General features: G+C 44.4%; 2 protein-coding genes and 1 long non-coding RNA gene across 8 annotated transcripts; 1 reads left to right on the top strand and 2 right to left on the bottom strand.

The window, feature by feature from the left end:
* Positions 1 to 209: 209 nt before the first annotated feature.
* Positions 210 to 8,937, bottom strand: slc35e3 (solute carrier family 35 member E3). 3 transcript variants are annotated; one of them, XM_061761363.1, is made up of 10 exons: positions 8,797 to 8,937; positions 8,484 to 8,713; positions 8,311 to 8,394; positions 8,110 to 8,216; positions 5,403 to 5,842; positions 4,820 to 4,930; positions 3,907 to 4,065; positions 3,739 to 3,821; positions 3,044 to 3,128; positions 1,092 to 2,921 (listed from the first exon to the last, which is right to left on the bottom strand). In XM_061761363.1, the coding sequence occupies exons 5-10, from the start codon at positions 5,805 to 5,807 to the stop codon at positions 2,604 to 2,606; spliced, it is 1,161 nt and encodes a 386-aa protein (XP_061617347.1). In that variant the 5' UTR covers positions 5,808 to 5,842; positions 8,110 to 8,216; positions 8,311 to 8,394; positions 8,484 to 8,713; positions 8,797 to 8,937; the 3' UTR covers positions 1,092 to 2,603. The 3 variants fall into 3 exon arrangements, with proteins under 3 accessions (XP_061617349.1, XP_061617347.1, XP_061617346.1); XM_061761365.1 differs by lacking the exons at positions 1,092 to 2,921; positions 8,110 to 8,216; positions 8,311 to 8,394; positions 8,484 to 8,713; positions 8,797 to 8,937 and adding exons at positions 210 to 1,061; positions 6,824 to 7,065; XM_061761362.1 differs by lacking the exons at positions 8,110 to 8,216; positions 8,311 to 8,394; positions 8,484 to 8,713; positions 8,797 to 8,937 and adding an exon at positions 6,824 to 7,080 and having other exon boundaries at positions 1,097 to 2,921.
* nup107 (nucleoporin 107) lies at positions 7,368 to 15,069 on the top strand. Of its 2 annotated transcripts, XM_061761329.1 has the most exons (27): positions 7,377 to 7,543; positions 8,121 to 8,203; positions 8,302 to 8,397; positions 8,622 to 8,716; positions 8,814 to 8,943; positions 9,019 to 9,122; positions 9,628 to 9,743; positions 9,826 to 9,874; positions 10,064 to 10,135; positions 10,208 to 10,296; positions 10,598 to 10,673; positions 10,742 to 10,855; positions 11,291 to 11,381; positions 11,473 to 11,552; positions 11,648 to 11,707; positions 11,782 to 11,927; positions 12,028 to 12,076; positions 12,164 to 12,233; positions 12,307 to 12,422; positions 12,602 to 12,791; positions 12,864 to 12,970; positions 13,048 to 13,150; positions 13,695 to 13,837; positions 14,270 to 14,395; positions 14,469 to 14,582; positions 14,666 to 14,833; positions 14,906 to 15,069. In XM_061761329.1, exons 1-27 carry the CDS (start codon positions 7,536 to 7,538, stop codon positions 15,011 to 15,013), a joined length of 2,703 nt encoding a protein of 900 aa, XP_061617313.1. In that variant the 5' UTR covers positions 7,377 to 7,535; the 3' UTR covers positions 15,014 to 15,069. The 2 variants fall into 2 exon arrangements, with proteins under 2 accessions (XP_061617312.1, XP_061617313.1); XM_061761328.1 differs by having other exon boundaries at positions 7,368 to 7,543; positions 12,602 to 12,970.
* Positions 12,809 to 14,377, bottom strand: LOC133471647 (uncharacterized). 3 transcript variants are annotated; one of them, XR_009786291.1, is made up of 4 exons: positions 14,236 to 14,377; positions 13,835 to 13,942; positions 13,046 to 13,146; positions 12,809 to 12,949 (listed from the first exon to the last, which is right to left on the bottom strand). It is a non-coding gene; the product is annotated as an uncharacterized LOC133471647 (long non-coding RNA). The 3 variants fall into 3 exon arrangements; XR_009786290.1 differs by having other exon boundaries at positions 13,835 to 13,934; positions 14,236 to 14,374; XR_009786289.1 differs by lacking the exon at positions 14,236 to 14,377 and having other exon boundaries at positions 13,835 to 14,055.
* Positions 15,070 to 15,655: the final 586 nt, after the last annotated feature.

Here is a 15,655-nt window from a genome sequence, read left to right as displayed (position 1 = left end):
CGGCTGTTCTCTGGTACACCTGAGGTTGTCATATTATAAAGCCATAAAAATACCGTTTAAAACTTGATATTTGCCACACCTCAGTGTTAATTTTGAATTAAAGTCCCTGCACTCTGAAATGTTTTATCAAACATGAATGGAATCAAATGCTGAAGACGTGTTAAGCTTGTTTGACGTCACGTCAACAATAAATTGACACCACATTGACGTCACACTTAAGCTTTTTAATTATTACATGACAACAAGGAAGACAAATGTGACACTTTGACCAGGCCTTTACAGCCTAATTCAGTGATTCCCAACCAGTGTGTTGTGAGAAATGATCAGGTGCGCCTTGGGAAATTATCCAATTTAGGGCTCAAAATTCTGTATTTACAACAAATCATGATGGTATCTTTGTTCAACAATCCATGCCAGTGAAATACTGACAGGCAGAAAAAAAAAATGACACGCTTTTCTACTACATCACTGTTTCACGACCTTTATTGAGCCAACGAAGCACATATTTTACATTAGAAATCACAAAACGTTTATCCAGTATACTGAATTTGTGATCTTTTCTCAATTGACTCTCAAACTGACAATAGGTGGAAACAAAGATTAATTTTTAAATCTAGTGGAAGACAATTGAATTGTTCTGTCTGTCACTATGGATCGCCGGCATATATCGATGAACAAAGATAAATTATTTGTTGCGAATAACTCAACACTTTTCAATTTTACAGCTTGTCCTCTGTTATGTCTGCTTGCACTGTCAATCTTGTGTTGCAAGACCCTTCATCGCATCTTAATTTCCTTCTTCTGGAGCAAAGCACCGTGGACAAAGTGCCACACATTCCATCCTGTCAGGATCCTAGTTTTTGCTGACAAAAATACTCATAATAATATAAAGCTCCATTTTTTTTTTTTTAGACAGTTCCCTCTGGGATTCCCAGCATATGATTGACAGCTTGGTGGCGCTACGGTCTCTGAGCCAGGCGACTCTTTCCCTCCTCTTGTTCGGCCAGCTTGATGTGAGTGTACGACAAGATTCCCACGAGAGTACAGAGGATCCCCAAAGCCTGAGAGCGACATGGAACCACAGACAGTCGGTTGGAAGCAAATACAGCAGTATCTTGAATTTGATTTCTTCTGTCACTCAAATCAACTGTCCCCATTGATATGAATGGAAATGCCATTAATCCGTTCCAGCCCCCCCCCCCCAAAAAAACATTTAGTAACCTTTTTTAAAATTAGAAAAAATAGCACTGTATAGTATTGAACTCTATTAAAACAAAGTAATAACATAAAACACAATGTAAAGAATGATTTTTTTCACTTCACTGAACTTAATCTTTTTTTTGCCTTTTTCATCACATTTTCCTCACATTCTCCATCTTTTCATGAACAGAGGTCTTCTGGTTTGAAATGACTAATGCTCTTGGCTCACATTAAGCTGTTTTTGACGACTTCTGCTTCAGTATTAATGTGATATTTGGTATTATTGGGCAACTAGTCTGGGTGTGAACATGGGTGTGTTATTGCAGGGAGTCTCAAATGTAAATCAGATAAGGGTGTGATGCAGGAAAGCTCCCAGAAGGGTGCACATGGAAGCGGCGGGGAACATCTGTTGGAGACGACAAAGGTTGCTGTTCACTTTATGAGAAGCAAGAATGTGGAAACAGCTTCTGGAGCCAGCGGCAAATGGCCATCATTCCGCAGAGCAATGACGACGTCAATGGACCACGGACCAATCAGACGATGACGATTGCCTACTTCCTCTTTGAGACATTGTTTAAGTCTGGGGCAGGAACAGATAGTTTTGTTCAGTCTGCGCTGTCTCTGCTGAGGCTAGGATAAGCGTAGCTACTGACCCAGAGCTCTGAAAAATGTATAGACTCCTCTGTCAGGAATAAATTGGTTGACTTTTAACACGTCGTTATAATTGTAGTTCTTTCACGAAAACGAACACGCATGGAACCTCGAGAGTTGATAGGTGATATTAAAACACAGGTTCCTTTAGTATGGTACATAACATCGAAGTACTACACTTGTAGTGCTCCGCCAAGTCGACTCAACGCACACCTCACTCATGTTTTTCTATGATTTCAAGCTTTAATTTGATGGACGTCATCTGCTGCTTCTTCTGAGCATCACTTTCGTAGGGCCCATCCATCCATCCATTTTCTGAGCCGCTTCTCCTCACTAGGGTCGGGGGCGTGCTGGAGCCCATCCCAGCTATCATCGGGCAGAAGGCGGGGTACACCCTGAACCGGTCGCCAGCCAATCGCAGGGCACATATAAACAAACAACCATTCGCGCACACATTCGCACACGAGGGCAATTTAGAGTCCTCGATCAATCGAGCACGCATGTTTTTGCGATGTGGGAGGAAACCGGAAAAAAGCCACGCAGGCACGGGGAGAACGTGCAAACTCCACACAGGCGGGTCGGTGATTGAACCCTTGTCCTCAGAACTGTGAGGCAGACGCTTGTTTGCACTAAACAGTTCCCTCAACACTTGATACCTTTACTTTCTGCTGTTTGCGAGCTACAGTTTCACAAATAGCGCTTTGAGGTTTCAGGCTGGGAGCAGTTTGAAAGCCTCCTGGAGAGATGTCTCGTTATATCATTTTTCTGCTGTCCCAAAGCACGCGATAGTGGGACAGCGCAATTATTACAACTCCCTCCATTTCTCCCTTTGCCGTTTCCATTCCAAGTCTGCCAAAATAGCATTCAGAAATCACTCCGCCAGCCCCTCTGCTCTTGGGGGAGCTCTCTGACGTCACCGCGCCGCCGCTCTCGAATAGAACATTTTCGTATTCGAGGGCGCGTTGCATCGAATATCCTCCGCACTTGTCGCAACACAGAATTCCGTGGTCGCGCCCCCTCAGCACATAAACAATGAACGGGAAAGTCGATGGCTCGCTTCGCCAAGTGTGCTGTGAAAAGGTATGAAGTCAGAAAAAAATAATAATAATTGACCAAGAGACCGCACATCATCCTAAGTCAACGTGTCACTGTATGATAACAAAACATTTCAAAGTAACGCAGGAAGTCTCACTTGGTTGAGTGACAGCGGGTCCTGGAAGAGCACATATCCTCCGACGAGGGTGATGCAGAATTTGAAGTGGCCGAACATGTTGTAGCTGGAAAGTTTCCAGTCAAGGCAAACTCGGAAAGTGAACATGATTCCGAAACCCCCACCATAAAAATACTAAAATGTACATTTGAGAATAGGGATCACTGAACTTCCCCTGAATTTTTGAATTTGAAATTCTAAGTTTGAATTTTACTGTCCGAGTTTAACTTTTCATTTTTGGCGGCGGATTTTTTGAGCATTAAAATATTGCATTTTAAAACAAATTGTGAAAAAATTAAACATCTCCAGAAATTTAGGATCAGTTCCCCCACCCACCAAAAAAAAAAAAAAAAGAAAAAAAATCCACAAATAGGCTAATTCGCCAATGCCGAATCACAAATATACGAGGGTTCACTGTAGTGCCACAAAAAAAAAAAAAATTGATTCATGCTCTTTGCTGCTGTAACTCAACTGTCTTTTTTCATTGGGAAATGAAATGTCAGAATTTTAGTTAAAAATATTTTCGCAAATATTTATTCTCATCTCCGGCTTGCCACCTATTGTAGAAAATATGTACTGTAGTACAATGAAGGTCATGTTCATTTTCATATATAACCGGACAGCAGACTGGAAATGGCCCCTCTCCTGTAGTTTGCGCACCCCTGATTTAAGGATACGTCACAGCTGACGTGTTTCCAATGATCCAGTAGATGGACAAGTTGACCAGGAAGGCCACCACTCCGGAGAGAAACACGGTCACCTGGAAAACAAGACGACGCGGCCAACCTTGAAAGCAAAGCCCCGACGTTCGGCATGAAAAGCAGCCGACGTGTGTTGAAGCCAACCAGAGCAGAAAGAGACCACGGTCCAAATATTCCTCCGTCTCCCGTGAGCGGCTCAAAGAAGGGAATAATGGCGAGCAGGAAGCCTGACGAGAGAGGAGCCTGGTAGTACAGCAGCTGCATGGAGTTGACTTGGAGCTCATGTTGTTTTGCTCCTACCCACTGAAACACACACGGAGTGAGCGCTTAACGGTCATACTTACAAAGAAATTCCATAAACTCATTTCAAAGGGTAAAACATTTGAAATAGTTCAATAAAAATATAAAATAAAACTAATATAAAAAATTATGAAACATTTTGAAAAATGAAAAAAAAAAAGTAATTCACTTCCAGATGTGGAAAGGTTGTTTATTCTGTAGCACTTAAGTAGAAGTAAAGACAGTTGTGTACAAAAACAAGTAAAAGAAGTACTAATTCCATTCCTTAACTAAAAGTAAAAAAAAAAAAAAAAAAAAAAAGTACACACTGAAATGTAATTAAGTAAGTACAAAAGCAAAAATGATTTTTTCCCATTAATAACATACAGTAGCCGTTTTGATAATTTGGCACAACAAAAAAAAGTACGAATTTTTTAACTTCAGAAGCTGGTGTCTTTTTAGGCAACGCAGTCGCTACAAATCATTCTTAAAGCTGACAACGTCAACCAATTCTCTTAAATAAGCAATCAAAGGCAAATATCTTGCTTCTTCTTTTTTCTTTGACGTCATGTCATCCATGGAGGTTGAAAAAGGTAACAAGCCTATTTTGACAAAGAAAGAAGTGGAAAGTACAGATACCTGTTTTCAAATGAAGTGAGTAGGATTCAAAAGTTGCCGGAAAAATGAATAGTCAAGTCCAGTACGACAGCATTTGTACTTGGTTACTTGCCACCACTGTTCATTTGAGAAAAGCAGAATTGGAGTTTCGCGTGCTCACCACTTGGTAGAGTGACGTCACCAGAACACCCAACGTGGCGAAAAGCGTCCCCAGCACATTGAAGCGCACGTCGTAGTACGAGTTCAATATCACACCGAATGTGATCGGGACCTGCACAAGTTCAAACACAGAACAAGACAGCTGATGTTGAGCAAGATTTACGCCTTGACTTACGTGTATACCCCAACAAGTCTTCTCCGTTCCGAGCCATCGCTCGCTCGATGTTTTGCTTTGTGTCGCAAGCAGAAATATGAATGTATTCATTGTTTTGCGCATTTTCTGTCCTCCTGACACATGGGGATGATGTGTGTGTATTGTGATTTCTGTCAAAGGTGCAACAGTGTACCAGTACAAAAAAAAAGTATAGCAGTAACTTGTCATCAAACTCAAAATTTGGGGATCATGATTACACTATGCACTTATTATATTGAATTGTGATGCTAAAATAAACATAAGACAAAAGATTTTGGGAGATTTTTTTTTGGGGGGGGGGGGGGCTGAAATGGATCCATGGCATTTCCATTCATGTCAGTCAAGGTATGCATAGTGCGAGCGCAATGGAAGGTCCAAAAATAAAGCTCACCAGCGTGAGTTTAATCTTGGTGGAGAAGGTCTTCTTGTAGTAGCTCGACTGGATGAGGATGATGACGGGCGTGGTCATGGATTTGGCCAGCTGGTACGTGCCGATGGAGTTGTTCTGCAGCGACAAGTTGGTGAAGGCCACGAAGCCGCAGAAGCTCAGCGCCAGCCACGCGATCCTGCGCAGCGGCAGGCTCTTGGGGGAGAAGACGTCCATCTTCTGGCACACGTACAACCCCAGCCAGGTGACCGCAAAGTGGACCAGGGTAAGGGCCATGTTGGGGAAGCCGTAGTGCACGTAGATCCACTTGTTGATGAACACGATGCAGATGGAGGAGAGCAGGTTGGCCAGCAGGCCGGCCGCGAGGCGCCGCGAGGCAGAGAGGTTGAGCAGCTTCCCGGCGGCCATGATGCGATTGAGGTTTTCTCAACAACACGTTCAAACTGCACAGGGCGATCCGGTGGGTGCAAAAAAAAAAAACAAACAGAACAAGATTCAAATTTGCACTCACAGGATTTGTGTCACTGTAGTGTAGTGGAGGCGCATGTGTGAAAGAGGTCAAGTCAGCAGAGGACAACAGAAAGACAAAATAAAGGAAAGTGGAGTCAGTGGCAGCCAGTATCCCCAAAAATGTACGAAAGATTCCATCCATCCATCCATTTTCTGAGCCGCTTCTCCTCACGAGGGTCGCGGGCGTGCTGGAGCCTATCCCAGCTGTCATCGGGCAGGAGGCGGGGCACACCCTGAACCGGTCGCCAGCCAATCGCAGGGCACATAGAAACAAACAACCATTCGCACTCACATACACACCTACGGGCAATTTCAATTAACCTACCACGCACGGGGAGAACATGAAAACTCCACACAGGCGGGCTGGGATTTGAACCCCGGTCCCCAGAACTGTGAGGCAGATGTGCTAACCGGTGGTGCTACGTGCCGGCTACTAAAGACTCAACAAATACATTTGAAAGCCTTGTGTCAGTTTAAAAAAAAAAGCTGGGAATGAAAAAGAGAATAGTTTTGATTGTTGTTTTTTCTTCTAGTAGGTCCAGAATTGAAGTGAATTGTCTCCCCCCTCATGAATTTCCAAATATTCCATGCACAAAACACAGAAATATCCACTTGTGACAATTCTATTCGTCCTTAGACAAACGGAAATGTAGCCGTAGTGATTCCAAATACATCTTGAGCACCCCGTAAAATTGCTTTTTCTAATGTGCCTCCCTGTTCATGACCAATTTACATCTCAGATAAAAATGCAAATAATGGAGGATTTTGCATTGGGAGGCAAGGAAGTGGCCTCAAGTGTTTATCAGAGTGACCTAGAATTCAAATGTTGATCTGTTGACAAGAGGACAAGGAAGAAGCAATTCTGCCACGCAGCCAGATTTTTTTTTTTTTTTTTTTTTTTTTTTTTTAAATACCTGGGGTCTTCATCTTCTGGGGGCTGCTGTCCCACTGAGTATCCCCGGATCGGATTGACGATCGGGCCAAACGTGGTGAAAGTTCCAGGTCTTTTCCCGTGATTCTCAAACCTGAAAGCCCCGAGCCAGCTCCACGCCGCATATGATTTTCTGGAACTTTTGACGCCGCGTAGCTCGATCCCCGAGCCCGCTGAATTCAGCGCTCAGGGTCCGGATTTCAAGCTCTGGAAGAAAGCCTGCTCTGTATCCCATTTCCGGGTTCTTCTTCTTCTCTTGGTGTTTAATGGCGGTTGGCAAATCACGTTTACGTACACAACCGCTACCGAATGGTCTGAAGTGTGGCGTGTATTTAAAAATTCAAACAGTAAATAAACTAGATTTATATAACTGAAAATGAGATAAAAATTCCTCATGCATCTGCGTTTCAACCACAGCGACACCAAGGGGCTTGAGCACACACGGCAGTCAAATGTCCTCAACTCGAAAGATTAAACCAATACGAGTAAAACGAGCCTCCTAAGGCGTCTCTATTTATTTTAGGGTTGTAGAACGTTTATAGTGAATACATGAAACATGGACTGTATTTTATCTGAAGTTATACACGTTATAACACATTAGTGCTTTCGACAGTCGCGTGTGCTACTTTAATCTTCCCACGAAGAAGAAAGAAGCTAGTTGAACCTCGTGAAGCGGGAAGTGACAACTTGCTAAAATGGACTGGTACGAATATTTTCACTTTTTAAACTTCACACAGTTGTTACTTCTTTTAAGATTTCGTTAACTGTGTTGAGAAAACATCGTTGTGTTATTCTAAAGGCTTTTGAAGAGTCGACCAGTTATTTGAATTTGTTAGCAGGTGCTAACGCCCCCCGTTCACATTGATCGGAGATGCTAACAGGCTAATATTGTGTTTACAGCAGTGGCCAACTTCTATACAGCTTTTGGGCATCAAAGTTCAGAATGATTCAACTCAAACAATGTAAATAAGGTCGCAATAGGCTAGTTACCTGTGCATAGTAATTTACAGGTTGTCCCCTGTCTAGAAATGACGTTTCTAATAACATATTATTCAGTTCATAGAATATCAACAAAAAACATCAATAGTACTTCCAACAATGATAAATGAATAAATAAATGAAATGGTAGATGATTGCCGTCAATTTCCTACGTTTCCAGACTTTAGGGACACCCTGTACATTGTCCGTCTCTGAGAACTATTTTAATATATTTGTGGGCGAGAGTGATTTCCTCTCAAAATGGTTCTGACTGTTTTTCTGTTTGCATACTTGCTATTTAGGGATCAAAGTGAGCTGCTGTCTCCTGTGGTCCGAGATGACGTGGTGTCAGATGCTGCACGTCGAGGGAGTCGAAAGGTGGCTTGTATCCTGAAAAACTGTGTGTGACATTGATGATGCCTGACTCCATTTGGCTTTCATGTCACGCTGTGTTGTTGTTTTCCTGAGCGCCGCTGATCTCAGTCCACTCACCTGGCAGCGGCAGTCGCGTCATTGCCACGGTAACGCCGGCCCGCTCCCTGTCGAGGAACACGCCTGCTTCACTCTTCAGACAAGCTGGTAGGGCAAAACCAACGGGAATTGCTAATGTTGGAAACTTTCCATGAGTTCATATAATGGGTATTTTTATATTTATGCTTATTTACCAAATTCTTCAGCCAAACTTCCTTTTTTCTGGAAACTGATTGGAAATGTTCCACCCCTTTGAAACCCCAAATGTGAGATCTCTATTCAGATGAATTCAAGCCTCATTTCCGGTTTAATTTCAAATCCTCTCCCTGCAGTAACTCCCAGGGTTCCAGACCTTTCTGCCATTTTCAGTCCCGCGGGCCGAACCCCACACTCCGCGCACACACCGAGAAACGCACTCGGCAGTCTGGTGAGAAAACAAAATTGATCACCTCTGAATATTATTAAGCAGATGAGTTGACTGACAAATTGCTGAATATGACCCAGAACCTTGTTGCTGTGTGTAGAATTTGGATGACAGCGAATGGACTAACAGCATATACCCGTCCCCCATGTTGGAGAACAGCAGCTTCTTCACCGAGGACATCCCCCACCTCAGCTCAGCCCTGCTAGGGGACGATGACCCCGGAGAGGCTGGTGAGTGAAACCAACGCACTCAGTCTCCTGTCACGGTGCGGTTTCCGTCTGATGCTTTGGTTCTGGTCTTTGCAGCGGCCACCAGTCTTTTCCCAGAGTTCCTCGCCTCCTTTTTGAAACATTCCTCCTCTGCCGTCTTCGAGCTTCTGGAGGATTACCAGACCCTCTGCCAGGACAAGGTAGCTAAGCGGGGATGCGAGTAACGTGACTTGACTTTTCTTGGCTTGGTCAAATTGAGTCAAACGTCACAAGTAGTTCCGTTGGATTGGTGAAACTGAGTCACGTAATGGCACCCGTGGCGGAAGTCTCTCTGATAAACAAACATCACACAAACAATAATAGTTTCATAAAAATAAAAGTAGTTAGTAGAATGTACCTCAATGCAACGGAGTAAAAATACTGTTTCTTCTCAACAAAACTACTCAAGTAACACTAAAGAGTATGTTGGATTAAAACTACTCTGACAAGTACAATTTCTCCAAAAGATTACTCAAGTAAATGTAATTGAGAAAATGTAGCGCTTTACTACCCGTGTCTGGTTGTGACCATGCAACTTAGTACGACTTGTTTGAACTTTAGTGGCAATTTTTGCCACTCGGGACTTACTTGAAGGGATCAAATGTGAGACTGATTTATGACTTGCACAAATGGGCCATATTCCACATCTTGCTTTCGGTGTTGCAGGTGGAAGCCCTCCAGCCGCTGGTGCTACGAGCGGGTCAGAGCAGTAAGACGGCAGGAGTGCGCTGGCTCCTGCAGCAGGAGAGCCACTCCTGGAGACTCGTCTCCTCCCTCTACAGGTGGACGGGCGCCCGCTTCCCGTTGACGGCGCCTCGCATCTGACTCGATCTGACCGGCTCCTCCCCGTCTGTCTTTCTGCAGGGATCGCGTCCAGTTGGCCCTGGAAGACGACATGATGGTCGACGCTGCTGTGAGTGACTGACTGCTGACATTAAACACGTTGTCATGGCAACACACTCTCTTGATGTTAGGCTTGCCAATGGGTGGACAATTTCCATGGGAATTTTGGAAGTATTCCAAACTGGAAACCTTCCATGGTAATTAACTGGGAGTTCAGGGGAATTTATTTCATATTCATATGGATTAATTATGTGTGCAGATTCCCAATGAAAGTGAGAAGGTGGTGGTGAAGCAGCTTTTCCAGCACGACGCCATCGTACGTCAAAGTCAGGTAACGGACACTTTTGAGCCCGTGTTGTCGTTTTCGTGCTTCGCTCACCGAGACCTCCCTTCTCACCTCTAGCTGGTCGTCGATTGGCTGGAGAACATCGCCAAGGATCAGATGGGAGACTTTTCAGACAACATTGAGTATTACGCTAAAAATGTCTGCTGGTGAGTTCTAGCCTGTCTGCTTTTAAGGTTTTTGTGAGTAAAGGATGCATTCCAAATCCTCCCTAACCTACACACCAAGGATACAAATTAAACCTATTAAAAATCATTTTCAAAGTATTGCTTAGTAGTAGAAAAATGTTCAACCAAGCCTTAAATTAACAAATGTCCGCCAACTCAATGCTAACATATAATGCTAAACGCCACAGACGGGCTGACAGAAACTGGCATCGACATTGCGGTACTTTGAAATTTTTTAACACACACGGAGCAGCAGTAAAGTTTGTGTGTGTGTGTGTGTTAGGGAGAACACGCTGCACTCACTGAAGCTGAGAATCAAGAGCACCAATGTCTTCGCCGTCCCTCTGGTCACTGAGCTGGTGAGGCCCGTTGCCATGACGACACCCGCGCTGACCCCAGGCGCGTGACGTTTAACGTTTGCTTTCAGGACCCCGACGCTCCTCTCCGCCAGCAGCGTCCCCTGGTGGACCTGGACCGGGAAGACGACGTCCGTCTGCTGAAGAACCTGTTCACTCTCATCCGGGCCGGCATGACCGAGGAGGTATTTAAAGGGCCAGCGCACTCCCATGATTTGATGGGTTAAAAATGGGGTGGGAAAAGTATGGCTCAAAAATATTAGTCAACTCAATCTTTCCATATACGTAACGTTTTTCATTCATTTTATTAAATGATTGTTTGTGTGTTGTAAATTATGATGTACAATAATTGTACATATACATTTAACATTGTATATTTTATTTGATTCACATGAATACAATTCAAACAAAAATGATTTGTTAGTCAAATATGCTATTTCACTCCCCATTTTAACAGCACTTTGTTACAGCTGTGGTTGTTAAAGTGTTCTAGAAATAAAACAATTTAAAATTCTCATCTAAGAATGACCTGGTCCATCGGTTCATTTTCAAAATGTGCTTTAAAAGCCCTGGTTGATAATAATAAAAGCTCTTTTGTTGTTGTTTTTGCATGTGTGAAGGCTCAGAGGCTGTGCATGCGCTGCGGTCAGGCCTGGAGAGCAGCCACTCTGGAAGGCTGGAAGCTCTACCATGATCCCAACATCAACTCTGGTCCTCTTTCCCCTCCGTAAAACAACTTACCCGCTGCCTCGCGCGGTCATGTCCTTGACCTCTCTTCAGTGCGTTTGTCTCCTCTCTGCAGGCAGCGTAGAGTTGCAGCCGGTTGAAGGAAATCCTCAAAGAGGCATCTGGAAGGCCTGCACCTGGAGGATGGCCGAGGAGGTACGCGGGCACACACTGGGACTGCCAAAAGTGCACTAAAGTTGAGTGTCTTCAACTTTTGAATGAAGCAAACAATCACAGTGTGTGTTCTCCAGGAGCAGATAAACAGATACGAGCGAGCCATCTATGCTAGCCTGAGTGGAAATCTGAAACCTGTAAGATGCGACAATCACACGTTTCTGCTTTGCTGCAGTGTGCTAACATGCTAAGCTAACTGTGTGTGTGTTAGGTGCTAGCTGTGTGTGAGTCGTGGGAGGACTGCGTGTGGGCGTACTTCCGAGTTATGGTGGACACGCTGGTGGAAAAGCATCTGATGTCGTTGGGGATGGCGCACGAGGAAGTGGAAACGCTGCCTCAGGAATACCTGGAAGCCAAGTACGATACACACACACACACACACACACACACACACACACAGTCAGTCGTGAGCTTGTCAACCGAAGGAAGTCCCTCATGCTTTCACTTGTCTCCTCAGCTGGACTATGGAAAAGGTGTTTGAGGAGCTCCAAGCGTCAGAATCTAAAGTAAATCACTAACTGAATGTGATTGGTTGTTATGAAGGTTACATCGCCGAACCCACATGATTGATGCGTGCGTTTGTGTGCGTGCAGAGGGTGCTGGAGGAGACGCAAGAGCACTATCATGTCATTCAGAAATTTGTCATACTGGGAGACCTGGACGGTAAGATTTCGTCATCCTCTTCAGCCGTGAGCCCTCGGAGGACCTCGTGTAAGTGGCAAGATGTTTCTTGCAGGTCTTCTGGAGGAGTTTGCTGATTGGCTGACAGCATCCAAGCCGCTCCCCTCGCACCTACTGCGCTTCATGACTCACCTGCTGCTATTCTTCCGCTCTTTGGGTTTGGCCCTGAAGGTAAGCAGTCGGAATCCTCGAGATGACTGCTACAGGGTGTGATGTTGATTTCTTTGCATTCACTTTTGTTTTTATATAACACAGTGCTGTTTTTGTTCATCAAAACAAAACATTTTTTTTTTTTTTTTTTTTTTGGGGTGGGGTGGGTGGGTGTCATTTGTAACATATCTGTGTTGAAGGAGGACGTGTGCGTGGACGTGCTGAAGGCGTACGTGACCCCGCTCATTCGCGACCAGCGCACGGACCTGGTGGCGAGCTACGTCAGCCAGCTGCCGCCCGACCTGGCAACGGCTCAATACGCCGCCTTCCTGGAGACAGTCAGCCAGTCGGAGCTGCGTCCCCGCTGCTTGCAGCTCGCCACGGAGGCCGGTAAGAGCGGAAACTGGATTTTCAACAGCCAGCGGGGTGACGGGCACATTTGGAGTCATTTTGTTTGTATAGGTTTGGATGTGGCTGCTGTCACCAAACTGGTGGTGGAGACGGTGAGAGAGCGAGAAGACGCCGACTTCACGCACCACAGGCAGACTCTGGAAATTGGAACCACAAAGGTTGCTTTTGAAGCTAAAAACCACCAAGTGGTGTTCTCCATTGTGAGGGTGACCGAAGTTGTGCTGCGCTCTTACAGGAAGACCAGAAGAAGATCGACGTCATCGACTGGCTTTTGTTTGACGCCGCCCACCGGGCTGAAGCCCTGAAGCAGTCCAACGCAATCATGAGAAGATTTCTGGGTAAAAAAAAAAAAAAAAAAAAAAGGATTCACGTGTAAAATAGTTGTTTTCCAATAATAAATACATTACTCTATATAAAATATAATTCTGCACCGATAATCGGCATTTTGACATGTATGAGCATCAGCGGTTTTTTTGGGTTTTTTTTAAACCGACGACTGATAAGAGATCAATTTAAAACTGGGTAAACTTCAGGGAACTATGTATTCATTTACATTTTCAGTGAACTTCATAACAGATGCGGATAACTGAAATATTAACGTTTCATTTATATTGAAAATTTGGAAAGCTTTATTTCGTGTAGAAAGCGGTTTATTTGTTGAAGTTGTCATTTAACTTTATAAGACATGCTCCTGAGCTCGGGAGTTCCCTGCACTTTGTTAGGATTTGAAAACAAAGATGTCAGTTGTGTAAGATTTAAAAATATATATATATATATATAAAAAAACTTGAGAATGTTTCAAATCTGAAAAGCTGTCTAAAGATGCTGAAAGACACTTCAAGTTAAGTGTGGGAGTTTGTGTTATTCAAAATGTTGATGCAGCTCTGGAGAAACACGATGCGGCCAAGGCGGTCTTCTCCAAAGTTCCCGAGGATTCCATGCGACAAATCTACTGCCAGGCGTCTCCTCTACCCGCCGAGGATGACAACGCAATCAGAGAGCATCTGTGCATCAGAGCCTACCTGGTCGGTGTCTGCCGTCATCAATGACTTTAGTCCTCGCTCTCTCGCACCACACGTCTCCAGATGCGAGGCAAAGTTTGTCACTCCCGCTTGAAGTTTCCTGTAGAACTGACACAAAAGAGAATCAAACACATTGGAAATGATAAACACCGAAATGTTCAACCGAACTCTGGAATAATCAAAGTATGTTATGTTACAGTTAACCTGTATTGCGAAATGCCATAGACTCACGATTGGAAATTAGCATTGATGTTTCGTTAATTCTATACTTTGAAACAACTTGTACTTCAACACACACGGAGCAGCAATGCATACAGGCAGACAGTGACACTTTCGCTGACAGAGCCTTACTCACAGCGAAACGGAATAGAAGGGCGGGCTAAAAGACACTTAGCACAGACCTTAGTTTTTATTAAAGATGAAACGTTCTTCCAGGAAGCCCACGAAGCCTTCACCGACTGGTTCAGTCACAGTAGCTCCGCCCCCCAGAAGCCAACGCCTGCACCGGAAGTGAAATTCACCGAGCAAGTAGCCAATGAGATGAGAGAGAAAGAGTACCAGGTATGCGCACCTGAGGAAATCACAGATTTTTTTTTCCCGGTACGATGTATTCAAAATGCGCTTGTGACGTCAGGCCGCGCTGTCCGCCTGGTCAGGCCGCTTGGACGTCCTGACCGAAGACGTGAAGGAAAGAATTTACAACGTGCTGCTGTTTGTCGACGGCGGCTGGATGGTGGACAACGTGCAGGTGGGCAAAGCTTACCAACTGGCTTTCTCTACGTGTGAGCGAGCGGGAAGGATATTTGACGGTTTGCTGAATTGTTTTGTCAGGATTCCGAGCAGGATGCGGCGCGCAGCCACCAAATGTCGGCGCTGCGCTCACTGTGTCTGCCCCGCCTCACCTTCCTACTGCTCAGCGTGCTGCAGAGCTCCTCCAGACACCAGGAGGCGCTGCGGCTCGCCGACATCATCTCGGCCGACCATCACGGCCTCTACAAGGTGACCTTACTGCTGCCGTTTCTGGCATTTTGCGTCTTGTTTCGGGCTCACAGTTGGTTTGTGCTTCTTCAGGTGTTTTCTAAAGACGAGCTGAGACGATTTGTTCAGAAGTTGAGGAAGTCGTCCCTGTCGCTGTTGGACCAGGGACTCGACCCGCTCGGCTACGAGTTACAGCCGTGAGGGCCCCTGGATTGTTTTGGTTGTCCATATTTTCCTAATAAAATATCTGTTTTGCAGCATGGGTTGGTTGTTTGAAGTGGAACGACTGGCTCTGCAGCCAAAACGCTTGTTCTTTGTTTTATAGGATGAGTGGTCATGAATTGGTTAACAGTGCCAGTATTTGGAATTTTGACGCTTTTTTATTTTAGTTTATTTTTTAAAGTCTGATGTCCGATAAGGGATCGATTTAAATCTAGGTAAACTTCAGGGAATTATTTATTAAAATGTTCAGTTAACTTTATATGAGATGTGGCAGACCCTGAGAACTCCCTGCACATTTTGTTTTTGTTTGAAATAAAAACAAATAATTGACAAATTAACATTTCCATTGAAATTTTGGAAAACTATTTACTGTAGATAACTTGAGGGAGCAGTTTAAGTTTTCATTTAACTTGATGAGATGCTGCTGAGGCCGGGAGCTCCCTGCACTTGTTGTTTGACCCTTACAAATGTCATGGGGGAGAAACGTATTCTTTATTACATTGGAAAAATCAAGATAAGAAAAACAAAGCAAGCTGCTGTTGTAGCTCGCTCCAGGACATTCAACTGACTGGCCATCTGGGAAATAAGAAAATGTATTACTTGTGAGTCTAAAAATTCTAA

Source organism: Phyllopteryx taeniolatus, chromosome 22, assembly GCF_024500385.1.
Source record: "Phyllopteryx taeniolatus isolate TA_2022b chromosome 22, UOR_Ptae_1.2, whole genome shotgun sequence".
In the NCBI taxonomy this organism is placed as follows: domain Eukaryota; kingdom Metazoa; phylum Chordata; class Actinopteri; order Syngnathiformes; family Syngnathidae; genus Phyllopteryx; species Phyllopteryx taeniolatus.
Note: the sequence above shows the minus strand (reverse complement) of the source record. Positions and strands in the feature narration are given on the sequence as shown.